The 27,682-nt window shown below is 42.7% G+C and overlaps 2 protein-coding genes across 3 annotated transcripts in view; both read right to left on the bottom strand.

Annotated features, from left to right (window-relative positions):
- The window catches only part of phldb1a (pleckstrin homology-like domain, family B, member 1a), a 29,446-nt gene extending 8,838 nt beyond the window's left edge, over positions 1–20,608 (bottom strand). Inside the window, exons 1-21 of one of the 2 annotated variants that reach the window (XM_082548033.1) lie at positions 20,403–20,608; positions 15,533–15,631; positions 14,716–14,839; positions 13,810–13,980; positions 12,687–12,809; positions 10,463–11,523; positions 6,544–6,771; positions 6,332–6,463; positions 6,032–6,169; positions 5,363–5,491; positions 3,475–3,630; positions 3,280–3,390; positions 3,065–3,154; positions 2,817–2,954; positions 2,355–2,477; positions 2,018–2,179; positions 1,703–1,843; positions 1,245–1,355; positions 1,089–1,167; positions 398–542; positions 11–101 (exon numbers count right to left, since the gene is read on the bottom strand). In XM_082548033.1, the coding sequence (XP_082404159.1) occupies positions 11–101; positions 398–542; positions 1,089–1,167; positions 1,245–1,355; positions 1,703–1,843; positions 2,018–2,179; positions 2,355–2,477; positions 2,817–2,954; positions 3,065–3,154; positions 3,280–3,390; positions 3,475–3,630; positions 5,363–5,491; positions 6,032–6,169; positions 6,332–6,463; positions 6,544–6,771; positions 10,463–11,523; positions 12,687–12,809; positions 13,810–13,980; positions 14,716–14,839; positions 15,533–15,592 (3,513 nt within the window). In that variant the 5' untranslated portion in view covers positions 15,593–15,631; positions 20,403–20,608. The remainder of the gene's footprint in view (positions 1–10; positions 102–397; positions 543–1,088; positions 1,168–1,244; positions 1,356–1,702; positions 1,844–2,017; positions 2,180–2,354; positions 2,478–2,816; positions 2,955–3,064; positions 3,155–3,279; positions 3,391–3,474; positions 3,631–5,362; positions 5,492–6,031; positions 6,170–6,331; positions 6,464–6,543; positions 6,772–10,462; positions 11,524–12,686; positions 12,810–13,809; positions 13,981–14,715; positions 14,840–15,532; positions 15,632–20,402) is intronic. The other variant, XM_082548034.1, reaches the window with a different exon arrangement.
- Positions 20,609–23,197: 2,589 nt separating this feature from the next.
- h2ax (H2A.X variant histone) lies at positions 23,198–23,849 on the bottom strand. Its single transcript, XM_082548542.1, has one exon. The coding sequence runs from the start codon at positions 23,769–23,771 to the stop codon at positions 23,343–23,345; it is 429 nt and encodes a 142-aa protein (XP_082404668.1). The 5' UTR covers positions 23,772–23,849; the 3' UTR covers positions 23,198–23,342.
- Between the last annotated feature and the right edge of the window lie 3,833 nt (positions 23,850–27,682).

Genomic DNA, 27,682 nt, shown 5'->3' with positions numbered 1-27,682 from the left:
GGGAACTCACTCTGTTCTCAATCAGTCTGGCTTTCTCCTGCTGCGCTTCCTTCAGCATCTTTTCCATCTCTTCTATCCTCTGGGCCTCTAAGCCACAGGCGCTACAAGACACAGAATAAAGGAGCATTTGATGACAAAAAGCAAAAAGCAAACAGACATGCGTGGAAACAAACACTGGAAACAGCAGGAGAGCCAGACACAGTCATTAACATCAGTAAACTTCACAAAATAACTGGAAACTAGAGCTGGCTGGTATAGCAACAGTCAGTGTACCTAGGAGACACGTGAGCAGGCGTGTAAGAAAACATGTTGTCACGGGAACAAAGCAGCAGTGACCCTTCTCCTGAGAGACAGGGCAGACTTGAGTGTTCCCATGGAAACAGAGCCAGCCTCTCACCTTTCTGGGGTACAGGCGGAGTTGCCGGTGGAGACGCTGGTCTCCATGCTGTCTGAGCTTTCCAGACTCAGGGTGTCATACGCTTGGTTGCCACTGGGTGGCAGCTGGTGATGCAAGATGGCGTGATGGACTGTGGGAGATGTATCTGTGCAGGCAGAGAGGACACAGAGTAAAGTGTGACAGACTTACACCACCCTCTACTGCTGGTGACAGCTCATTGCTACTTTTAGATGAAAATCGCATCCAGACAGCAAGGACACAGAAAAACACAGCCCCACCATAAACTGTAGTCAAAGATGGACATAGCAACTGTGACATCACCTACTGGTTTGTGAAGAGCTGTTCTGAAGCAATTTAAACGCTATGGCCTTCATCAGTTTTCTCTAATTGTTTGTTTTATTTAGAGAAAAATTTAAATGCCTGTATGAGAAGGTGTAATTCTAGGTTATCAGTTAGCACATTAAGGCGCGTACAAACAATTTATGGGCGCCCGCAAAACAATAAGGGAGTTTTTACACCTTCATGGTTAATTGCTTTGCAACCTTTGGATGTACCTTGCTGCATCCCGGAATACAGCAAACGTGGCTACGGGACGTTTTGTAGCTCAGAATTGCAGTGCACACCTTGTAGTCTTTATCATGACAGTGGACACACAAGCTGAGACTATGCATGGACTGATGGACTCTGTTACCTCTGCTCGGCAAAGCCAACTGCCTCCTGGAGTCCATCTCCAGTGGGTTTGACATCTCTCTCAGCGCTAAGTGCAACCCCTAAGAAACACATAAAAAGGATCAGGTGGAGTAGACTTGACAGTTTACTGATTACAGTTCAGCTGTGTGAAACTGACCTTTGTGGAAGCATTTTTCTCCTGTGTAGCACCACTGGAGTGTGGCAACAACGTGGTGCTTCTGTTTGATGAAACCTGTCCAACTTCACCTTCTGATTTGGACTTTGACAGCTGAGAAAGGAAAAACCGCTTACTCAATAAGTTCATAAATGTAGAATGCTTTGATTTCAGTTTAGCATTTTGTGACCTGCAGTTCAACAAGATGTTGATTTTCATGGTGTACTTTGTGTTTTGTGTTGTGACGCATTAAATTAAATATATAAATGTTTTGTTCTGTCCCATCCTAATTTAGCTCATATGTTGTCTGAAAGCATTGATTGTTACCTTAACCCTTTTCCCCACTAGAGGGCTTTCTAGTCTTAAATATATGAACAGTGGCATAACTAATGACATCTATATTGCTTTAGTGCCCTTTAGCAAGACTCTAAAAGGTGCCCGGAGAGCTTAAGTGAATTTACCTGCCCGTGTCTGCGTGTGGCAAAAGACTTTGCAGGCAGTGGTGGAGGGCATGGCTGAGGCTCTCCAGCTGCCATGATTTCCTGGTACCAGCGCTCAAGATTAAGAGGAGGCAATGCATTCCTGCTCAGCTCAGGTTGGCTCTGCGGTGATGTAAAGCGTTCAGGCAAAGGAAAAAGGGAGCAGCAGAGCAACAGCATCATTAACAGAAGCATCAGGCAGGTAGAAAAGACTACCGGCTAGTCCTTGTGATAATATCAAGCTAGGACAGAAACGAAGATCACAGCAATTCGGTGGATGGCTGCAAATGAACAAACCTGTGCAGAGAGAAAGGAGGAAGGACCACGTGCAGTTGTGTGGCATGAGAAGGTGGATTCAGAGGAGGCGAGTTGGAATGCTGGCATAGAGGAGGAGGAAGAGGAGGGATTGACTCGCTGCATCCCAAAGATCTGACTTAACTGACTGACTGTGATGTACTCCTTTACACAGACATAGAAGCATGACATAGACACAAAACAAATCGGAACATGAGCAGAGAGCAGAAGGTGAGGAATGACATCTGGAGGTAATGTTAGTATACTTTTCTTGGTTTTAGTACTATGACATATCAGAGAAACATATCAGAGTGTTGCAAAGAGCAGAAAAGAGATCTACCTCAGTTGGCAAAGCTGGAGTTACAGTGAGGGAGAGGCAGTGGAGAGCAGCAGGAGAGGAAGAGTGAGGCTGCAGAGAAGCATTTCCATACATCCTATAGACATCAGACATCCTGAGGTACTCCTGCATCGACAGCCACAGCAGAAGAAGGCTGAAGGAGCGGCACTCGCTTAATTCAAAAGACTCACAAAGCAAACCCGACGATGTTTCAACACACTCCACTACCCCACTGTCTGTGAAATGAATGTCTAACATTCATACAGTTTAACCACCAAAGCTCGTCTTGCAAGCCTCAAACAATCACAGGGCAGATGTAGAGAAAGGCAGAAAGTTGACCTACTGACAAACACACTGCAAGCTCGCTGCTGTTTGTCAGTAAACGCTACCACACACCGTCATGCCCATTTTTTTAAATTGCAGAAACACAAGAGTTAGGATCTGTTAGGCTCTCTCGAGATTTACCTCTTGTAGCCTGACAGGATATAGCTCGGGGGAGGGGATGTGAGAGGATGAGGAGGAGAAGGAGGCAGAGGAGGGACAGGGACTATGAGGAGAACCGTCCACATAAATAAGGTCGGGCTCGCTGATGTGAAGCAATTCCTGTTTAAAAAGTTGACCTGAGTAAAAAGAAGTTCCACTTTGCAGTAATTTTCCTCCAGCTCAGACACCACTGGTGGTTGTGACGTGATGCTTCGCATGTACCTGCTCACCTCTTTCATGCTGCCACCGGGCTTTGGAAAGTTTCTCCCTCCTGTCAGCGTGTGGTATTTCTTCTCCAGGGCGCACAGCATGTCTTGTTCCTGAAAGCCAGAACCAACATGGATATTCAGGTGTTGCGTAGCAAGTTATAATTGCATGTTTGAATCACCATATGATGTGTACGCAATGCACTTTAGAGTAGGTTATTGAACAGTGACAGGCTAACCTTTTGTAACAGATGCAAAGTCACTGTCCTGTCCTTTGCCAGCCTTTCACAGTCTTGAGATGCCTGTAACCCCAGCTGCTTTACCTGAGCTTCCAGAGCAGCCATCTTTTCCTGCAAATCAACACAACTAGTTTCTTCTTCTGGAGGTCAGCTTCTACACAAAAACTGTGCATGTTTTCTGCCATGTATCCCCACCTTCCTCTTGGCCACACTGCAGTGATACTCGGCTCGCTCTTGGAGCAGTTGTGAGCTCTGAGCTTCCTTCTTCTCCTCTAGACGGCTCTCCTCTTCCAGCTGGCAGAACTCCAGCTCCTCAAACTGCTTGGTCCCAGACTCCAGAGCTTCAGCTTTCTGTGCACAAACAGAGAACTTATTGAAATCTGTGAAATGCTATTAAAGGGTGAGGCTGGTCATATCCTATGTAGTTTTTTTGTTAATAAAATGACAATGAAAAGACCAAAAAAACAACAACTATGTATTCACAACTTGGCACATGTTACTCCCTTGAGTGACACATTTCTTTTTATTTTCAACATGTTTGTTTATTTGCCAATGCATTATCTGGCAGCAATCCAGTGCATGTAAAAGATGAATGTAGCTTCTGGTCTAAACCTGCAATATTTCCAAAAACCAGCAGGAGGTGACTTCTCTAACTGCAAAAACAAACAAACTTCATGTAAAGTATATCTATCGGAAACTACCCTTCTGCTCACATGATCCATAACCTCAGTAAACACTTCACTTAAGTATTTATGGTCTCAATCACTAGGTAAATACAAAATACAACAACACAGCCCCAATTAGATTCAGAAAGGACAATGTATGCTTTAGGTGAGCTACTTTGTGGTAAACAATTCTCTAATGTATCAGCATGCAGTGTGTTTTTGTTTCACAGCGAGCTACCTCCTTTACGCCTGCTTTCAAAAATCTAAGATAGGACCACCTAAAACTCCTAAGCAGAGGCTTCAGAAACAGGAATTTATAAAGGAATCAGTGTTACCTGTAGGTTAGGTGCATCTGTTAAATACAGTTTAAGGAATAAACTGCCGCAAATCAATCAGCAGCTGAAAATATTCACTGACCACCACTTGCTAAAGAAACATAGCACAGAAACTGTCTTTGCCCCTTTAACCTTTTCTATTTGCTTATTTAATACTGTACTTAATAAGGCCTACTTTTGTGTAAGCAATGGTTCTTTCTGTCGATGTTCCTGGAAAGTCATTTTCTAGCTGACCATACAGGAGAAAACATGTAGCATAGTTTTTATGGACATGGACTATTAAACCACATTCTTCAAAAACCTGACTGTATTTTAAATCCTGCTGATACTTCCACACATAACTTTGCACATACCCACACACAATGCCATATTGGTTAGCTAAATTAAGGCTAAAGTTAGCAATGTTTGCACTAGCAGCCTTCTTTTCTTGCAGGATAGCAACTAAACATTGTTGCTGTCCAATAGAAGGGGCTGCTGGCTCACTAAACGTTGCCTGGGCTACTGAGGGCTCCCAGCATAACGTCTCAGACGTAAGTGAACAGTTTAAACAACTTACAACTCGTTAGCTGACTAGCATGTGTAGCAAGGTTGGGGAGTTTTCTTTGAGTATAACAACCTGTTTTTTTTTTAGTCTTTTCTTTGAATTCATTGACAAAAGTGGTACAGGCAAGGCGACACACTGGAGTTGAAATTGGGTTTGAGTGAAAATTACTCAAGGTTTTCGAACTCATTTTCTACTAGAAGGCAAGCACATTTTAGAGCAAAGCTGTTAATAATATTAATATTTATTACTAATTGAGACTGACATTGTCAAGCATCCAGAATGAGGGAATGGCAGCGAATAAGCAGCAGACTAAAACCTGCTGAATGAGATTCCTTTTGTGCACTGACGATTACAGGTAACATTAACATGATAAACCTGGTGTATTTGATGAAGCACAAGAGAAAATGAGGAAATGCACAGACTTATGAGTAGTTCTGAGTGCTTCAAGACAGAGTCAGTGTCGCTTCTGTGCAGTATTGCAGTATTCTGTATATTATAACTCACTATTTCCAGCCTGTGGGCTGCGTGAGAACACTGACCCTGCTGAGCTGCTCCTGTAACTGTTCCCTTAGAGACAAGGGGCACTTATCAAACTGCCTCTTCAGCTCATTGTACTCATTCCTCTGCTTTTCCAGGGCCTTCCGCTCAGCCGACACATTAGCCCTCCCCTAAAAACACACAGAAATACACACACACACACATACGTGCACACAGTTATGCCCACATTCAGACACACGTACAACACCAAGGAGAAAAATAAAGTCACGGGTAACTCAAATTCATGCAGTCAGGCTTGGAGGCTAACTGGTAATCAAGGCAAGTTAGAGAAGATTTAGAGGAACTAGAGGTTAGGCCAAGCAGAGGTGTTATGCATTTAAGATGTTTAGAGCATTTGGTAAAATGTAATTATTAAATATAATTAAAAGAGCTTCTGCATATCTCATAAGCACTTTTGATCACATTCGGCAAGACTTGAAGTTGTTCTTTTACTCTGTGTTTTTTAAACAGATGTGTGCATGTGTCTCTTGTGTTTTCGACATAAGCAGTGCAAGTCAGCTGACAAGATTGTCTATATGTAGATTTTAGTGTATCTAGAATATTTGCATATTCATGATGAATGAGTGAGATTCACGTGTTCAGATTCAAGAACATGTTATTCACGTGCAGTTTGTACATGTAAAATCAACGCCTACTGGATTTACGCCCACCTTGTCCTTCTCTTTCTGGGTGGCCTTGTCCAGCTGGTTGAGTTTGAGCTGTAGCTGAGAGATTATTTCATTTTCAGCCTCCACCTGCTCCTGTTCTGCCCGCCACTCTGCCTGCAGCAGGGCTTGCTCCATCTCCACCTACAGACAAATATGGAGTCAGAGTCTGCAAGTTAAACAAATACTATAAAGAGCTTCTGCTCCTCTTGCTGCATTGGTGAGTTGATCTAAGAGCACGCAAGCTAAAAGGTGAAATATTTCATTAATGGTTATAAACGGCAGTGTACATGTGTGCCTGCTGACCTCATGTTTGGTCTCTTGCAGCTGCTGCTCCAGCTCACTGACTCTGTGTTTCAAATCATCAACCCTGGCCAGGATCCTGTTCCTCTCCTCCTCCAGGTAAATCTCCTCCTGTCCAGCTAACAGCTCTTCACACTGAGTGCAGATTTACATATTAATAAAAATAACACAATTCAGATCAGCCACATCATTTAACACTAGGATGTGTATTTTACCTCTTGGTGCGTGCTCTCTGTGCTGCTAGACTCCTCTCTCTGGATTTCCTCGTCGTTCTCTCTCACCCTCTGGTTTCGGCCGTCTCCCGGGAGAGCCATCCCCCCTCCCGAGTCTGAACAAAGTCCTCTACCAGCACCCAGCAGACCACTCTTCTCCAGCTCCACAGAGCCGTCCTCATGATTATACTCTGCGCACAAATTCAGGATGGTCTCCAGTCTCTGTCGCTCCTTTAGAAGACATGCAAAATGTAAGCACGGCTGATATTAGAGATCACTGTATAGATTCGTGTCCTTGAGTGACATTGTCCCATTTAGGCAGCTGTCCCTCTGCCGCTGGCATGGAACAACAGTAACCCGATAGCAGCAGGGCTGAAGCTGATGCAGACTGTCTCTCGGGAGGGGGCTTCTTGGTCAAACCTGTCTGAGCTGCTTGAGTTGTTTATGAAAACACAGTCTGCTGTAACTAAGAAATCCCAAAAATGCAAGATCTGTGTGTGCTGGATGAATGTATTGCGGTAGATGTTGCACTTTTTTACAAACTTATTTTTTGCCTACTGCATCATCTCACATGGTTTGAACTTGTGGCCCAGTGTTGTCTCTCATTACAGCAGACAATAGCATGTTTGCTTTAATACTAAAATGATGTGGAGTATGTAATCATCATTCCAGCGAGGAGTCTGGCAATACGAGGTACAATTGTACCCAATGTGCTTCTTCCTGTACTCTGCTTTTGTCTGCTACATAAAAAAATCAGCCAGTTAAAACCACCAGCTCTGTTGTTGCAAGATTTACCCCTCAGACTGTCTGAGGGAAAAAAGCAGTACTGTGAAAACTATGAAATGACATTCTAGATTAGGAAAAGGGGCTAAATATATAGATATAAAGTCAACGTAAACCATAAAATGGTTTTATAGATTGTAACGCTAATTATTTTAAGCTATATGTTATTACATTTTTAATACAAGTGAGCATAGTAAAGCAGGTTTTAAGTTGATGATTCAACATTAATTCTTACTTAGTTTCACCCTTAGTTTGCATCAGTAGGCACAATACAAATTATTTTAATACCTCTGAGATGTTGTCTCATGGAGCACAGTTATTCTGAAAAATATGTATTTACATAAATATCTTAGATTTTCAGATCTCCAGATGCTGGAGAATCTAGATTTTCATTAACTTCATTAACAAGCGACCAGTTTCTCCACTTCACCACAGTGTCTGCTTCACCTAAAGGTAAATGCGTTTCATTATAAAGAAAAAATGGGGAGTGCCCACATTTCATAAACCCGAAGAAAATTTAGCATATGCACTTTATAACAACATTTCCACACACATATTAGTAAATGAGGGCCACTGTCAGAAGCCATGCTTGTTGGTTGTTTTTTATAATTGTAATATTTTATAATATTTTGTCCAATAATTGTCCATGAGGTAATTTTTGCAATGATCTCCACTCCTGGGAGGATTGGCAAGTGTCTTGAACGTTTACACTAGTGAATAATCTTCCTCACTGTAGAACGATGGATTTCATATTGAACGAGTGTGTACTTTTCTGTTCCACGTGACTGTATGAGTTGTTACTATAACCAACGAAGCAAATGCATGAATTTCATGTCTTATAAAGGAAACTTTCTCAATTAACTCCAGCTCTCTCTCAAAAATACCCTGTGGCCACTTCTCAGTGCAAGTGGTGCTAAAATTAAATTCTCTATTGCATTACTTCCTCTCTGACAATGCCCTTTGCTTTTCCTGAGAGATAACCTGCAGAATAGGGTTTTAAAGTGCAGGCAATATTATAACTATAGGTGGGTTCTGCATCTGTGCCAACTGTGCCAAGAGTGTGGCTTGCCAAATATAGGAATGTATTTTACTGAGAGGATATCCTCCTTTTGTCTGTCCCAGCAGGTCTGCAATTTGTGTGTTTTAGGGTTTAATACAAGATTATGATACTAAAAAACAAGAACGTATTAAAGGCCCTGAAAATGTTTCTCTACATGCCAGTGGGGTTTGTTAGCGCCATTCTACTAAAGAACCAAGACTGTGTGGTAAAAACGAGAGGGCAGGAGAGAATCACTGCTCCAGCTGACACTGGGAGAGAGCTGGATTATCACAGGGCTGACACACAAAGACAGACAACCATTCTTGCTTAAACAAGTTATAAATCTACCTAACAGACAATAAACCAGGGCACGTGGACAAAACCCATGCAGTTACAGATACTGAGGGAAACGAGAGAAAAATAACAGGCAGGTCTGAGCCCAGGACTGGCTTTGAAGCGAGATTGCTAAACACCACATGGCAACACAGATCAAAGCCCCCGGAAAATTAATGTAAAAAGAAAAATAAAAAAACTTCTAGAAACTGCTAAAGCTCATAATTTAACTTTTCATTCTTAGTAGGAGCCAGGTTTACACTTAAGGCACTTTTCCAACCTTTCTGCCAAATTAAGCCAAAAAAATCTTTTTAACCTCTGATCAGAGTCCGGCTATCCCACACTGGCCTTCATGCAAATAAGCTAATGAGCCAAACCTCTACATAATTATTATCTGACTTTACAATAATTAGTTAATATTACAGTTGCCTATTAAAATGGTCACAAAGTGGTTGGTCGAGTCAGAACATATGATTTCTATATGTGTGCTATTACTCAGTAAAGTTTCATAAAGCTTCTGCATAGGAAGGTGTTTGACAAAACAGCAAATGATACTGCTTTTAGCTTGTGAAAAACTAAAGTCAAATACTGGAATTAAATTAAAATATATATACACATAGATATAGATTTTCCACTTATGTAAAGTCCTCTTATTTCTGTCTTTTCACCTGCTTTCTTGGCCCTTTTCTTACTCTTTCTTCATGCCTGTCAAGCCCGGCATTGCCATATTACACTTGCACTTAAGAACAATAACAAAAATGAACAAGAGGAGCCTAAAGAGAGTATATAGTGCTCATTTTGGAAAAGCAAATATATTTGACACAATAGTGAATTCAGATCCCAATTTTGATTCCAAGAGCTGCCAGACAAGACAGGCTTATAAAGAAATAAATTCAAATATAGATCACAAGGGAAAAAAACTAACCAGCACACGCTTAGTTCAAGAAATATCTGTTCTTTAACTCCTTGGGTAGTAGGCAACGTTGTCTACACATGACACTGCAGGTGACTCAACACAATTCTAGAGTCGCTCAAGTAGTAACTATTTTATTTGTTACCAGAAACCCTTTGGGTCCTTAAATAGAGTGCGGACATGAAGGCCAGGCAGCGACCAGCCGCTGAGGTGGGCGCTTCAGCTGTCACTAAGCCGGCAGGATGAGGTGGGGCTGATGTATGGGGGTTGGGTAGGGGGTGGTGTGTGTGAGGAGTAGACTGAAGATGGATTACAAGTATACGATCTGTGATCGAGTGTGGGTACAAATAGGAAAGAGCCTTGAGTCGAGCGCAGATAGCTTTGAAAGTAAAAGCAGCTCATTCTCTTGGTAAATAACCAGCCCGACCCTCCGCTCTGGACCCCAACACTTCTGGAAGAATGTTCACTCCGTGTCATTCGGGCCACATGGGCTGACCATTCCAGTAATGCTCAGAGGAGATGAGCTGCTGGAAGTATGCAACAGGATTTAGAGAAGACATGAAAGCAGACATGGAGTCTGCTATGCCAGCAGTGCCTCTTCTACTTAACTGTGTTTATGCCCTTTATAGTCATACACTTTGTTATCCCTGTAGTCTTAGTCTTCATTCATAGTCCTGTGTTGTTTTTATTGCTGTGTATGAAGCTAAAGATCTCTGTTCATAGCGTGGAAAATAAACCAAATACGTTTATTTCCTTTCTACAATCAAACAAGATTCAAACACTGCTAAAAAGAGATTGAACACTGCACTTATACTTGTTTCCACAACTGCAAACCAGTATTGATGTTCACTTACCAGTTTCTCCATTTCCTGCTCACGCAGCCTCTCCTCTCTCTGCCAGCGATGGTATTCAAGCAGCTCGTCCTCATTGTCGCTGATCTCAGAGATGCTGTTTTTACGTTCCCGAGTGTATGGTTTTGGAAGATTTGGGTCCTTGCCGGATGATCCCTTGGCAGTCGGAAAAGAAGTCTTTCTTACGCTATGAGGGCTAGCGACAGGAGACAAGCCAGATGCAGAGCCTAAGCTTGAGACCATGGCATTTCCTGGCGCAGGCCTTGACTGCCTGCTTCCCTGCTCCTTCTCCAGCCCAGGGAGTGGTGATGGACTCTGGGCATACAGTGCCCGCATGACTTCTGCTTTTGAAGGAGTTGTGAGTTTGCGGTTGCCCTGGGGGCTCTCTAGGATGGGGTTAGCATTGAAGCCCTGTGAGGGAAGGGGCAGAGCCGAACCCTGCGATCCTGAGGTCCCTCTGCCGGGCACCCTCAGGGCGGTGGACCCAGACGAGTCTGGAGTAATGACCCTTTGAGATATGTCTACATGGGAAAGAGACTGAACCTGCTCTCGCAAGGGGCTCTGGGATCTCTTCTGTAGGGTGGAACCCCTTAATTGAGGGCTTGACGGAGTCTTTGGGTAAAACTTGATGGATGATGGTTTGTGGCTTTGGCTTAAGTTTTCTGCGCTCTGTCCTGACCCCCTGATATGTTGTGTGGGGCATGATGTTGCCTCTGCCCTTGCGTTCCTCAGAGGCTTTGGACTCTCCTGGGCCTTTTGACTTCCACTGGTACCACTTGCAGCCACAGAGAGTGAGGGCCGTGGATGCGGGACAGGGGTGTGATTGGTATGAGGTAACCGGGCAGGTGTTTTGCTGTCAAGGTTATGGCCCAGGAAGCTGCTGCTGTTCTCATAAATTGAGACATCTATTTTGGAGTTGCTAGTTCCATTGAGCATGTCTGGGGGAACGGGATGTTTACCAATCCCCGGTGATGATGAAGTCTTGAGCACCAAAGAGTCCTGCAAGGTTTTTGCCATACTGTTAATTTTGGAGTCATGGTTCCCATTCAGAGCCTTATGGGGGTCTGCAGGAGGAAGACAGAAACACTTGTGCATGAGCATTCCTGCTGAATAAAGGGAGAAGACAGTTGAGCAAACACATAAACACTCAGTGTGACATCTTTGTCCTTTTGACCTCCACCATGCCTCAGGACGGCTCCAGGACACAGAGGGTCAGTCCACACAAGGAAAAACACACCCCGCCTGCGCATGTTGTTGCACACGCACATTCATACATAGTGGCTTAATAGTGATAAATGTCTTGGAGCCCATAGGTTCCTGTATGAACCAGTGGTCGGGATGCTCCTTAGCTGTGCTGCAATCCTAAAGGGATCCAAAGCAGCTAAATATACATCGACAGCCATGTACCTCATTCAGAGCAGATGAAATCAGGGTTTGGTCAGGAAAGAGTGAACACAGTGGGCAGGGTGTGGCGGCTCTTACTGTTCAGGCACTGACAGCCAGAGCAGTAAGGTCAGAGGAGAATAGATTCTAAATATCACCTAGAGCACAGGGCAGCAGTTACAGTAGGCGGTGGGCCAGAGTAGTATAACATAACACAAATGTAAGTGTAACAGCTGACATATTAAAAGCAAGAAAAGATTACAGCAATCTTTTTGTGCAACGAGGTCACACACTGAGCGAGAATCACAGATTTAAGTGGAGTAGATCACAATGTAGGCCACAGATAATTAGCTCTGAACAAGCTATTTCTGCATCCTGTCAAAGATAATAATATTTCAGTCAAACGTCAAGACTAGCAGGGCTGAAAATGTTTGACTTTTTCGCTTTTGCAACAAGTATCTCAGTCAGATTTTGTTTACTGCTTAAAATCTCACTAACAAGGATCTAAGCCTTGATCTGTGGGTATTTTAAAAAGGCAACCACCTAAAGTTTGATGTCTGAATGTCATTCTACCCAGACATCCGGCCTCTTAATCACTTTAAACTAAACAGTGTCAAATTGTAAGGCACCTATTCAACTTTAACAGGAACTGATTGACTTTTACAGCAGGAAATTATGACTCCAAAGTGGTTTGTGTGCCCAAAGCATTTGCTCTGCCCAGAATAGCTGCTGAGCAAACTGTGCAACCCTCGTACACACAGTTGTTGCAACAAGATTATATTAGGAACACAGGAAATGTTGGAATGGTGTTTGCATTTAATAATCATTAAAATGGGATCTTTACCAGATGGAGTTTTTGTGGCGCTCAGCCCGCGGGTCCCCTCTGGTAGCATGCTCTTCATCCTCTGAGCCTCTTCGGGATGATTGAAACGGAAAAAGGCCGACTGACCGAAGCACAGCATGCACCCTGCCAGGGGAGGCGGCCATGGACATACAAAACTTTATTTGCTGTCAACATCATTCATATCACAATAAATCTACAGCAATAAAACTGGACTGTTGTTAATCTATGTATTTTTTCCAAACATTATAATTTAATTTAGATCTTACAACTTCATACTTTTTACAGACCACTGCATGTGTCCTACAGTATGCAGACCAATTCATGCTTTCCTTTGTCAGTAATCGGTACACTGGAAGGTGTGAGTGAGGTGTGATTGCAAACCACCAGATGAGGTGGTAAAATAAAGATTTCTTTCTTTTTTGATGATGAAATGCCGAGTTTGAACCTCCTAAACAAAGTTTTGACTTGTTAACTAACATGAGCTGACTAGTTCAACTTACATGTAATTAACCGGTAAGTGAAATCAGCTCCTCATCAGTAGCTTGCATTTCTGGAGTCTTTCAAGAATCCCTGATACTCCTGAAGTTTTGTACTGATATTCCACACGAAGTTTAACGTGTAGCTGATCCTTTAGAGTCCATAGACCCGCATCGTTGTTCCTTATGATGTATAAACAAAGCCATTTCCTCCATTTACGAGTACTGGTCTTTTTCAGTTGTCCTTTGAATGAAGCAAAGCCTGAAGTATTCTTGTTCAGCAGCTGCTGCCTCCACACATACCGGCTTCAAATGACATTTTGGTATAGCTGCTGGCTTGGATCTTATAGAGAGGGGACTGAGGGGGGTGGGACTGTAATGTCTTTTTTTTTTTATAGCAACTATGCATGTTACCGGAAGGGCTTGGAATTGTTTTGTCATCATGACGCCTGGCAGTGTTTTTATCAACGTAGCCTTAATTTAGACATTCGGATACTCAACATTTTATTTTCTATTGCGGCTCTGCAAAAGCAACTGTTTGCCCTACTCAGTCTGTCACCATCAGGTTTGTATTTTGTATTTTGGTAAAACTGGTAAACAGGGTAAAGAGCAGTTATTTTAGTTACTTAAGCCTGTGACGGTGCTACCTTGAGTAAGCCGATAAGGTTTGGTGAGGCGAACGCCATCTGCTGAGCACTGGTTTCCACATGGGTACAAGGTGATGTTGCCTCCCTGGTTTTCAATGTAGCAATGCTTAGCTGCGATGCCGGGGCCCTGCAGGGGGATATCTGTCCCCTCACTGCCCAGCGTGGTTTTCCCTGCAACAAGAAAGAAAAACATCTGTCAATAATTTTGGAGAGTCATGTGGTTCGAAATACATTAGTAAAACATTCTTAGACCTGCAGTTCAAAGCCAGTGATGATGTGAGTTGAGTCACAAATGGAACCAGCTTATGAACTCATGTTAAATAACAGGTGTAGGTCTCAGGAGGTGTGTTTAGCCTGACAGATAACAGGGATCTCATCAGTGGAAATTAATACACCCATCTGCTGACCCTGGTGTGTTGTTCTTAGGTTATCAGTTACATTTTGTCTGTAGGTACAGTAAATATAGCCTGACACAAACACATACTACATTTATATTTTAGCACAGAGGAAATGGAGCACACACACACACACAAATCCCCTCTTTTCTCTGGGGTGCCACAGCCTCTCCTCTCTCTCCTGTGAAATGTTAAGGCTCGGGGGAAGACAGAGACAAATGGTGCAAGGAAATCACAGGCAGCATTTGTAAGTGTGCCTCAGTACAAGTAACAACAACACGCTCAGAAGTTAGTGTGTCATCAGTCACTGTCACTTCATTACTCTTGACATTCTGTGCTGCTTACTTATTAAAGAACAATTGCCTCACATTTGGCAATTCCACTTAAGGAAGTGTCAGTAAAATACAGTAGACTCCACTTATGATTATAATTCTCCAGTTGAGACCCTAACTGTCAACCAAACACACAGATATATTCTCAAAACCACACACACACACATAAGGGTTGTGACCTTCCAGCAGTGGTAGTAAAGTGATGGCTGTGCTCAGGCGTCCACTTCCCAGGCTGACCAGGTGGGGGCGCTCTGCCTGGACTTTGAGGGATTTGCCTGTTTCAATCAAGTCGAGCGGAGTGCTCTGTTAAAATAATAAAACATCATCAGAGTTATTTTTACACAGCATAAGGATCTGTTTAAGACAATAGTAGTGGGTAATATTTGGATCTGTATGCATGAAGTAAACAGCGTGTCACAACATAACATATAGCATGTAATTAAGCCTGAGTTGGATTGCACTACAGGCCTCACCCAGTAATGTGGCTTTTTTTCTCTCCCATGAATAAGATTTACAGATGGACAAATTCTTATGTGTTGTACATGGCATTAGTTCAATAGTCAGCTACATTTTGTGATGCTGGAAATAAATCCGTGCACAACCCAGATGTCTGTCTGCAGCTGGGAAACACTGGGATCATTTTAATAGGATAATGACTGATTTTATTTGGCAAAGTCAGACGTATTTGTTAAAAAATAAAGAGTTAAAAATAAAGAGTTGTAGAAAGAAAGTCAGAAAAGTTAGAGCAAAAGCACACTTACATTACTACACTTATAGTCTTGTGCTATAAAACCAGATATGCTTGCTCTGAAAGCTTGCACTAATGGATGTGAAGCTGATATTACTGCTATGCTCCTGCTTTTAAACGCGTAAACCTCTCAGTAATGCTGAATAAAGCTGACTTACAACAGATGCTGCTAGTAAAACAAGTTACAATTTATCTTAACTTGTGTCTGCTATAAATAGTCAGTGGCACCGCAGGAAGAAATGCCTCACCTGTAAGACCTGGTGCGTTTGTCGCCCATGCTCCACTTTATTCCTGCTCATGCGGTCCATGTCGGCTGGACTGGCAGAGTTATCCGACTCATGAAGGTCCTGAAGCGCAGAGACAGAGTGGCAGGGCATGAATGGGAGCACTGGGAATACTGCTACTACAGTTGTACTACAATGAGAACAGTGCTTTCCATAGAAGCTCTTCTGTCCCAGTTATAAGCCCATGTGACCAAACCGTTGTACAGAGTAATTGTTTCTTCAGAACTAAACACAGAGCAATCCATCAAGAAAGCTGCTATTGATTTATGCCTCAGCCTTTAAAAAAAAAAAAAAAAACGTTCGAGAATGAGAGCAACAAACACAACAATAGCAACCACAGATTTTATGTGAAATGTGCTTTGGATATATAGCAGAAGGTTTGAGCTGGCTCTGCAGGTGCTTTACTCATCAGGGGTCAGATGACTGCTTCGTCTGGCTGTGGTGAGTCACCGTGATCTTACAAACAAACAGTCCAAACTGTCTGCAGAAACATGTTGCAGATTAGAGCCGGCTGTCTGCTCGTCTTCCTCCAGTCAGACAGGAGAGCTACAACAAGCCATGAGGACTAGACATGGCTCAAACAAACACGCACAAACACATAGGCAGCCCGGATGACTCATTCATATTTCCACTAAAAGCTCCCATCCGCATCTTTCACTATCACTTGTTTTGCCATCTGGGCATCTAAGCAAAACTAGAGTAGACGCAACTACCTTACTATCTAATGTCTGTTGTGTCTACCCGAGGATGAAAAGCTGCTGTGTGTCATGCTTGACTCTTGGTTTTACATTTCAAAGTAGAGCTCAACGCCGCCAGTGCCACTGTGCTTGAATGATTCGGTTTAAACTCTGTGACATGTCTTGGGGTGTTTGTTATAGTGCACAGAAGACACGTCATTCCCACAGACACTTTTTTAAGGGCCTGAGCTCTTTGTCGGCCTATGTTGTCATCACTGATTAATTAAAAAAGATTTAAATATCCAGCGTGCTCCAAGTTTAGCTCACGGCGTTTTTACACAACAGGGCGTTCAGTCTGCGTCTGATGTCACTCCAGGCAAGGCTGCTGGGTGAAACCGCATACGTCTGACAATCGCGTCCAGTGTGCGAATCTCAGAGGACCCAGTGACACGAAGAACAGACCATCCCCTCTATTCGTCACTGACACAGGACCCCTCGCGCCTCTGCTGTCAGCCCCACTGCCTGTCAACACTGGGCCTCTTTGAGCCACGCAGTCAGACACAGGACAGGAGAGTGGGCAGGCTAATGTGCCTCTGTCTGCCTCACTCACACACTCACACACACAAACACATATGCTCCTGCTCCAAAAAGCCTCAGTAATTTAACGTACACACCCAGGCAGAGGAACAGTTTTAATGCTTGCGAATGCAGGCCCTCGCATAGTAACCTGTCATTATGGAGGCAGTTATGCCCTTCAGAGCTGCCACAAGCTTCTGAAAATAGATACTTGCCTGCCACACAGACTGGGCTGCCACTTTTAAAGAGAAATGACTTTGGTTTAGAGTGAACAATGAAAAATCTGAGGAATACACAGAAAATCTAACAGCTGGAATGATCAATAAAAAACATGAAATAAAATAGAGTTATATTACAAAGAGAAGATATTAGCACAACAGTGCTGGTGAAAACAGCCAAGTGTTTACTTACTTCACTGACAGACAGGCAGCTTTTACCATCTCTTTACTCTTGCTAAGTCCAGACAAAAGCTGGGTCCATGGGTTTGCCTGACAGTTGCTAGCACATAGAGCAGTGTCCACATTATTGTGTATGTCTAGCTCCTTGCTTTTTTCATTCACTCACTGAGTTCCTCTGCTATTTCCCTCCTCCCAACCCCTTCTCCTGCCCATCCTGGTGCAGAATTACATCAGATTACAGTTACAAACAGTAGAGGGGAACCAGGCACTGCCCTCCAAAACATACTCCCAATTCCTCCATATTGATTGCTTCTCCTTTTTTTGGCAATTATGAGTAAATAACTTCACCCGAACATGCAGTTTCAGAACACTCCAGAATTAGCTCTGCACAGAGTTCACATCCTGCTGAGAGAATGGTTGAAATGTTCAGGCTCTCAACAAGCTTTCCATTAAATGAAAGTTCAAATGGACCGCACCGCCCAATCACACAAGGCGGGGCTGTCTCCTTAAAAGTGTCTATGGGTTAAGCAGGTGTTAACAGTCTAACCCATGCAGGAAATAACATAAAGTGTAGGAGGCGGTGATGGAAAAGACCTTGTGTCCTCTGACTTCCTGCTCTGAGCTCTGGACCGCTGATGCAACGAACTCCAAAAGAAGTGTTTCCACTCTGGAAAACTGTCGAACAACACTTTATGATAACGCTAACTAAATGGACGACGGTGGATTACAATGCTTCCACTGTGTAATGATGGAGCAGAGCGATATGAAAGGTCCACAGGAAGTGAGCGAACACATGTGAGCATCTTTTCAGACATCCCACAGGAACTATTTGGCTTACAGACAAACACAGAGAGAGCAGAAGAGAGTGGGAGAAAGCCTCCACTATTGATCTCTCAAGGCTTTTCCCATGGTCGGCGGCCAGAGAGTAGAGGGAGGAAGTGAGACGGATGATGACTCACTGAGGAGAATGAAAACAAACAAACAGAGGCAGCTTAGTAACCCGATGGACTGAAGACTGCAGAGGTCTGCAGATAAGGTTTGTGTTTTGAGTCCTCAGCGATCATGTGGAGGCTACAGCTGAGGGGGTAAAGTTTACTAAATGACCTTTAAATGGTGATTACAATGGAAATCCCCATATAGCTGTTCATCCATGTGAACAAGCAGATGGAAGTGATTTTTAAATACAATGCAGTCTTTATTATTTAACGAAATGGAACATCTGAAAGATAAATGGTGAATGCAGTTATCTAGTGGGCCAAGGAGTTTCCACATATCTTTCTTTAACAGAATAGATAGCTGCTTACTTACTTATATAGATAGGTACCCAAGTGGATATCAATATATTACTTTAATCAAGGAGCACTACCATGAAGATAATCTAAGGAGCTTGGAAAGAATAAACCTTTCACCTCTCATCTGAGAGGCTTCTTCAGTTCTGCAGTTGCCATGACGATAGTAATAATTATTAAAACATAGACTAAAGACCATCCATCCATTTGCTTCCACTTATCCAATTCGGGATTGCAGGAGCCTATCCCAGCTGCCATGGTGCATCAGGTGGGGTTGACCCTGCACAGGTATGTCACATGGCTAAGAAAGAGAGACAATCAACCATTCACACCTATGGCCGATTGACAATCAGTAGTTAACCTAACCTTACTAACAGCATGTCACTGGGGAAAAACATTGCTAACCACTGTGCCACCATGCTGCCCAGTACCACAGTGTAATTCTCATAGAGGAAAGTATATAAATGAAGTCAGACAAAGCAGGTAAAGTGGAGTTGGTGGGGAGGTGGGTTGCAAAGTAGCTTGCAGATGCACAAAAGTCCAGGCAGGCAAAGCAAGTTGAAGATGAACTTTTCAGTCTTTCTGAACTGTCTGCAGTGATATCTCAGCCTGGCTGTGAGCACTCTGAGATGATAATAATAAAAGTCCAAAACAAGCTATGCTGTGAGTGTGTGATTTCCCACAGATACTGAACTGCTTGTCTGGTAGGAGGTTTGGATCAGTCAGCTTGTGAACCCTGCAGTTACACACTGTGAAACAGATGTCTGCAGGTCTCTGCAGGATGACATTAGGCTGCAGGTGGAAACAGTGAAGATGGCAACAATTATGCAAGTGGGGGCTCAGGCAGTCAACACTCATGCAGGCTGTGTAGGAAGCTTGATGAGAAGCAGCTTACACATAACGCAGATTTCATTGCCTTAAATTGAGGGTCTCACTCTTTACTTCCTCTCAGACCAAGCATCAATCCTACCCCTTCCCTTAACACTGACAGGACAAAACAAAACATTTCCTTTTAGACAAACCTTAACCTAAATGTAACCTGTAATTATTCTGATGCCACATGTTGAGGGGTTGGCGAGGCTCAGCTCAGGACAGGAAATACTATCCAGAAGGAGGCGGTGATCGTGGAGCGATCACAGAACATCTGCAGCCCAAATTGTTTGTAGAGTTATGGGAAACACCGGGTCTCATTTTTGGAATAATATCAGAACATTGCTGCTGTACAGTAATAATGCACACACACAAGAATGCCATTCAAACCTCCTGATTGGCTAAATTGAAACAAATCCAGTCACACTGAGAAAAAACAGTACCAGCTCAAATCATGTGATTAGTCAAATGATGCTCAGAAAAGGCACAAAGCCAAACGAACTAGTGAACAACAGGAAATTAGAGACATTACCGCAAAAGAGTTTGAGCTGCCCACAAAACCAATGGACTGTCTTCACGCGTGACATCTGTCCACTTGTCTTCTTCAGCTTTTTTAGTATGTCTGTATGGACTCATCAGATACTTATTTACATGTAAACAAGCAAAGTTCCCTCATAGCAAGAAAGCTATACTCACTCAGGCACAGTTGCACCTCACTGGCATGTCGGAGAAATACCTCACCATACTGTTATTTCACCAAAGACAGCCTGAGAACTCTCTCCCTCTCTCTCTCTCACACACACACACACACACACTAAAGTGTCCATTCAGAGCCACCTGGGTTTGGCTCCTATTTTTCTCCCTGTCAGATGACTTTCACCTGCTCATGCCTCCCAGTTAAATCAAAAGCCTGCCTTTAAAGATAATGCAAAGATGCGTAACCTGCCGCAAAACCCTGGTGATGCCCTTCTGTCTTCCACACACACATACAAACACTCAAATAAATATTTTTGTTTTCCCATACCCAAGCTCGAAAGGAACATCTCCTCTTCTGCAGTATGATTCAGTCCAAAGATTAAAAACACAAGACAAGGCATCCTCCCAAGCTTTCATGTGAAAAGTCTTCCAGTTCTTTTCTCGAGCATCTTCGCTGCTGTTGAGTAACGTTCAAAGTGAATGTTTCGGTGTGTCTGAACATCATTGTAGCAGATCCAACCCCCCTCTTTCCAGCCCTCTTTTTTTTTCTCTTCCCACTCATCATTCCTCTTTCCCTTCATTAAGCAGGTCCTTCTGTGTCCATGTATAACTTTGTTTCTCACAGATTTGTTGCTTATACCAAGATTTTCTCATGTTCAGACAAATATAGTTGTTTATTTCACAGCAGCTTGAGTACATCTAAACTCTATTACTTTTCAGATGCTGTATAAACAAAGATTACCCATGAACTTGGAAAAACCCTTCTTTTCAGTCTAGATATTTGCTTTTGTTCCAGTCACAGCTTCACCAAACTGTAATTAACATACGAGGTGTTTTGTGGATAATGAAAATCAAAACTTCAAAACTTGCAGAAGGAAAGCCAACAAATTCCATGAAACGACCAAAATGACTGTTTTACCAGAGATCTTTTTTTGTTGTTGCCACAAACAGCTGAAAAGAGCATCACCAGTAAATTTAGAGACTGTGAAAATGTCAACTCAGAAAATTATAGTTAAAACAGCCAGTGGACACCGGGGTTTTTCCTTCTGAGCTGGAATTTTTAGCCTGGATGTTGGTGTTGGACACGTTGTCAAGCCCGAGTAATTGGTTCAGCCTGTCCTGGGCTCGGCTCAAACTTGGTGCGTCATGCTGCTTTTGCCGCTATAAAGCACTCAAAGCAGACTGAAATATGTCCTGTGGAAAGGTTACGGGTGAGTTTAGCTGCACACGACTGAGGTTTAATGAGAAAATACGTAATCCATCCCCACCTCTGATATAAAACAACCAATCATTTTATCAGTTATGGATCCCACAAAAGGATTAATTATGTATTATAGCTGGGCATATACTAATGACACTTTAAAATAGTGCTTTGCTGTGTTTTTTCAGATGTCGTACTATTTTATGTAACAGTTGAAATCCTTTCTTTCCTCCGTGTTATGAAATGGCTTATGGTGCACATCTGTCAGCACAGACAGTGATCTGTCTTCAATAGTTGTTAAATAAAAACACATATGGGCAACAATCAGTTTATGCCACAAGTCATTTTGTGAACTTTTTCAAACATCACATGGTGACCCCTGGTGGCAGCATTTGGGAATTACACCCAAGATGTCATGTTTCCACTGACTGAAAGTTTGGTGTAATTTCTGCCAAATGCTTTCTTTCCTTGATGGGGAATTAAAGGTATTTTGAGCACTTTGAAAAGCAGAATGAACAACTGTCTGTTAGCAGGTGTCTTGTTGTGATGCACTATTTGAGACATCTTCAATCAATGCTCATAAATGCTTATGATCTATGGCAAAGATGTCAAACTCATTCTGCAAGCCAACTTTTGTTCCAAAGAAAAAGTGTTGTTAATTCACAGAAAATGTCTCTTTTTTTTTTTTGTTTTTTAAACTGTGGATTGTAAAACTGAAATTTCTATAGTAGATAGTGTAAAACGTATGAAAACAAGTTAAAAGTACTAAATTTTCACCCTTCTTCACATTTTCCAAAGCTGTCCAGTGAGTCGGACTGGAGTCTGCTGGGTCAGTTCTGGCCCCGGGCCTCATGTCTGTCACCCCTGATCTATGTGGAGATAATTTACTGCCTAACATCTAATTATTCTGTGCTTCGGAATAATGAAATATATTACTCAAATTATTCCTCAGTGGTACGGCTGCTGCACAGGAGCTGTGCATACTGGGTCAGACGTCACTGTGCTGGTAAACTGCAGCTGCCGGTTTCTTCACATGTAACGAGGAAACACCTGGAGCTTTAAGGAGAATGAGCCGTTGGCATGTTTTTCAAGCTTTAACCACACTTTGAACAAACAAACATATTATTCAGGTCGCTCATACGCAAAGATAAAGGTGGAAGCAAATACAAAACAAATGGTAAAACACCCCACCTTAATTCTAGAAATGGGTTACTAGAGCTCCAATTTCTCAGGCATATACCCAAGGAACACTAATGCAGGATAAAAAGAGCATGTATGCAAATAATCTTCCCTTCCTAATGGGTGCGTTTCACTTTACAGTGATATTACTTATTACTCCAAAAATATAGTCATTGATTGAGGCTGTTAGGTCTGTTGGTCATTGTGGTGCAGGAAACCCTTCAAAATGGATACAAATTTAAAACTGCTCGGTGCATATGAACACTTTTGAGAGCTGAAACTCAGATTAGGGTGAGTTATTTGTAGCATGTTATGCTTTAGATGGAAATACGCAATACATATAATACAATATGCCTACACAGATCATTATTTCAGCCACAAATGCATACTAAAGAGCCCTTTCTGCCAAACCAAAAGTAATTTGTAATCAGTCACCACAAAAGCTGCTCAGTCATGCTACTAATAAGGTGAAATGCAACCGGTGTTTCAGGCTCTGGCCCATGTACCTACAGTAAATGTTGATAAGTGGAGGCCATTTTTGTTTTCCTTGTTTGTTGTTAACCGCCGGTCATGAAACAAAGCCCTGTGGTAAATGAATAGTGTTATATTACAACTCTCGAGCTCACGGTATAATCAGTGGGGTTAGAGACCACCAGTCTGAAATTCAGCTCAACCGGCCAGGCTAGCAGGTCTCCAAAACTAGCAAGTAGCATCGATTAGCCTGAAATCAGCAGAATACATCAGTGCTTACAAAACAGACTTTTTATTAAATAAAAATCATGCGAAAGGGGATGCAAGACAGCAATAATCAGGAAAAGTTGCTCTTTCAATTAGGAGTGGGTGGCCCTTAAAAGGACCGTTGGGTGTTAAGAGTTATTAGCTAGCAAGCTAATACTCCTGTGACTGAGAGGAGGCCTTCTTTCCCGCTTTGCCGGAGCTCGGTGCAGACTGGCCGGTCTTCTTGGGCAGCAGGACGGCCTGGATGTTGGGCAGGACGCCTCCCTGTGCGATGGTCACGCCACCGAGGAGTTTGTTCAGCTCCTCGTCGTTGCGTACAGCTAGCTGGAGGTGGCGAGGGATGATACGAGTCTTCTTGTTGTCTCTGGCAGCATTGCCGGCCAACTCCAGGATCTCAGCGGTGAGGTACTCCAGGACCGCGGCCAGGTAAACTGGGGCCCCGGCGCCAACTCTTTCTGCGTAGTTTCCCTTGCGGAGAAGACGGTGGACACGGCCGACGGGGAACTGCAGACCGGCGCGAGAGCTGCGGGTCTTAGCCTTGGCACGTGCCTTTGCTCCAGTTTTACCTCTTCCAGACATCGTTGGTTATTTAAATAGTTCTTCGGAATCGAACCACAGCAGTCGTTGGTTTGCTAGTGATGAAGAAGAAATCGCAGCCTCTATATAAACCTCGCGCTTTGTCCCGCCCTAACCTGCCATTGGGTTTTGGAATAAAAGTGCTGTTATCTGATTGGCCCTGACAGAAACGTCGTGAGAGAAAATTAATTACTATTGGTGGATCTCTCCTGGTTTGTAAACAATCACGATGGAGTCTAAAAGGAAGACGCACGGTCGATTGGCTGTTACTGTTACTGCTTTCTGTCAGTGGGTCAAAAGTAAAAAAGGAGGAGCCAGAAAGCCAATCGATTATCTTCCCTCCAACTTTAAATTTTTTGGCGCGCAGACCAGCTCTGCGGTAAAAGTTAAATGGAACATTTAACCCCCTGATGTGTGTGTATTGGAAGCCAAGCTTCGTACGCGCTGACCAGTGCAAAAACCTGGACGAAGTATGACCACGTGGCAAATAACATCGAAGATCTGTGTGCCAAAATGATTAAACTTTACACCAAAATATAAAGCTGTTTTTAACTAATAATTTAACTGAAGTTAAAAAAATACAACATTATTGTGTACCAACAGGAAATGTTTCTAGATTTACTCATTGGTCAAATGTTCCCACCCGTCCATGCATGTAATAGTTATACATACACATTTATTTCGACTAGTGTGTCTACATAAGTGAGTTTCAAGTAGACCTTTTTGTATTCCAATTGTAATACCTATTCAGAATTCCTTAAATATTTCCCCTAACAAGAATCTTATTAATAAATAAATACATCTAATACTAAACAAAATCCAAATATTTTTAACAATAAAAACTAAACTGAAAACCAAACCGCTTCAAAAAGAAGCTACCCTTGAAAGAATAAAATGCTGTAAAGGGGCTCTCATCTTATGACCATCGGTATGGAGAGGCCTGCAAGACTTTGGAAAACTACAGGACACCATCCCCCACTGCATCCAAACAAAGACCTATTGACCTGAGTGTCTTCTACTGCAGGTCTGAGAGGAAATGTGCTCTTCTCAAACTTAACAACAGCAGTCCCCATCTTTATCATCCTCAGATATTTAAACTAAGAACAGGTTTAATAGCCATACAGTATGTGAGTGCCTTACTCTGCACTATGTGTCCCGTGTATAGTTTGGTTTATATGCCATGCACATATCTGGTCAGACCTTTTTTAGCTAATCATACCTGGAACCACATTTCTTTTGTGCACTTTTTCAAGTAAATTTGATTTTGATGAAAACATATAACTGAGAGCCAGCAAGCAGCATTAGCAGACTAAGCAATTACTTGGGGCCCCCACGCTAGCAGGCAACCCCCACCCACCAAGACCGCATGAAATGTCACACAAGACAGGCTAATCGATGTATATTTTGTGTGTGTGAAATATCAATAGTAATTGTAGAAGTGAAAGTTACATATTGTTACTAATATATTAGAAGACTGGTGCCTTAATGCCATTGGTTTAATCATTTTCACTGTAAGAGCTGGGTAAGATACTAAACCCAAGTTGTTCTTCGATGTATTCACATGTGTCTCCAAAAGTTTAAATTCTGTTCATCTGGACGTAGCGTTTTCAGTGGGAGAAACTTTTCATCACTCATCCAAGTGACTTCTTCAGTCTCAGCTAACTGAAGATTTCCCCAATCTTATAAACCAGGGGTGTCAAACTCAAATACACAGTGGGCCAAAATTCAAAAATGGAACGAAGTTGCGGGCTAACATTAATATTTATTGAAAAAAAAATCTTCCTCCAGATTTAAGAGTGAATCTTTTCTTATGGACTCAAATAAGTTTTGCTGGAAAACTGAATATGGAACAAGCAAAGCTTAATACTAAACAATATATATATTAGCTGTATAATACCGGTAGGCCAGCTCTAATAGTAATTTGGTATGGCTTCGCGGGCCAAATGTAATTAGGCTGCGGGCCAAATTTGGCAGAGTTTGACACCTATGTTATAAACAGTACATCTGCATAATGACTGAAACCAGCCCACTGAAGGAACAATGGGCTGTGAGGTCAGTTCCTTCATCATTATTATGCAAATTCTCATGACCATTGATCAACAACCACTGATTAAAGCCCACTGATCAATGGCCATGGTTACCATTCACAAAGAGTTGGGGATAACACAGGTATGTCTACTAGGAGGCTGAAGGGTAGCACTATATATTTATAAACAATCAAAAACAACAATTTATTTCCAATTTGTATGGAATTTATTTCTGTAAACATGGTGTTTTAGGTCGGATTAAAGGACTGATGTGATGGTAAGGTGTCCGCTGCTCTGCTTTGAATATTGGTAGGCTTTTTTTTTTTTTTTTAATTTTCACAAGAATTGCTACTTCCCCTAGAGTTTTGGCCACACCAGCAATCAGAAGATTCCCTATGAGCAAGCATTTAGCGACAGTGGGAAGGAAAAACTCCCTTTAAAAAGGAAGAAACCTTCGACAGAACCAGGCTCAGGAAGGGACAGTCATCTGCCGCGACTGGTTGGGGTGGGGGGAGTGAAAATTAAAAAAAAAAATAAAAAAAAAAGCCAAAGTGATAATTATTGGAGCAGCTTAATTAATATTTCCAGTGTAATTTGCTGTTAATATCCTTTTCCAACCCCAGTTTGTGTTTTTATCACTTTTGTCCAGGGTGGAAGATGCCATGCTGGAGATTGACTCTGTATGGTTTTTCAGTGTTGATACTTGGGAACCTGTTAGAGAGGCCAGGGTTGAAAAAGGGATGCCGGAGAACCTGAGAGGGTGTTATCTGCTGGTGTGCATCCAAGGCCAACATCTCTTTAGTTAGGCTGACAAATAAGCGTTGGCCATCTTCTGGTCCTCGTCTAAACAGCATTATTTGTTCGAGGTCATCCAGACGTGTCAGTTTTATGTATCTTGTCTCCAAAGATTCATATCCTGTCTCGTATTTAAATTGTTGAGCGGTCTTAAATGTCCAGCGTTGTTGGTTGTAGTTGTAGTTGTCTTTTGTGAAATAGTCTTCAGTGTACACGCCAGGATCGAGAACATGATCTGGCGGCTGACCCTGAGTTTCTATGATGAATTTCAAAACTTCATAATATTTTTTCCAGGGTAGAGTGGCACCCCTGTACCAAGCTCCACAGCCACCAGCTCCAGAGACCACATGTCACTTGCTTCATTGTAAGGAAGGCCAAGCATAACCTCAGGTGCACTATAACCAACTGTCCCCACACGGTCACCAGGCATCACTGCAGACGCAGGACATGCGAGGCCAAAGTCTATAAGTCTGACTTTGACTGGAGACTCATAGCGATTTACAACCATGATGTTTCCAGGTTTGAGGTCAGCGTGCACTATTCCCACAGAACCCAGGTGGGACAGAGCATTTGTGAGTTGACCTAAAATTGGCCTGACTTCGCTTATGGGGAGACGCCGATTATTCGGGTCCTGTATGTAGTCCCACAGGCATTGGTCTAGGAGTTCAAATTTCAGGCAAACCCGCTCTCCGTCGTGGAAAAAGCCGTTCCATTGAACAATGTTGGCGGCATCTGGATCCAACCTTCTCAGCTGCTCCAGAATTAAAATTTCCAGTTTTGCCTGTTGCAGAATATCAGGGTCGTTCTTGTTCACCTTAATAGCCACAGCTCGGTTGGTTTTGGTATCACGGCATTTGGCTACAATACCAAAGCCCCCTTCTCCAAGGAAAGCCTCTACCTTGTAGTGGTTTCTCAAAATGCTCCCTTCAACTATTTCAAGCACATCTGAGCTGAAGGATGGGCTGGCTGACGTGTGGATGAATACTTGCTGAGAAAATTCAACCGAGTTTTGAAAACTGCAGTTGATTTTCTCTGATCTCTTGCATTTCAAGTTTGAAGGGTGCTGAAAGACCACAGGGTTTTGTGGTCTTT

Source organism: Aulonocara stuartgranti (assembly GCF_965226115.1).
Source record: "Aulonocara stuartgranti genome assembly, chromosome: 10".
Lineage (NCBI taxonomy): Eukaryota > Metazoa > Chordata > Actinopteri > Cichliformes > Cichlidae > Aulonocara > Aulonocara stuartgranti.
Note: the sequence above shows the minus strand (reverse complement) of the source record. Positions and strands in the feature narration are given on the sequence as shown.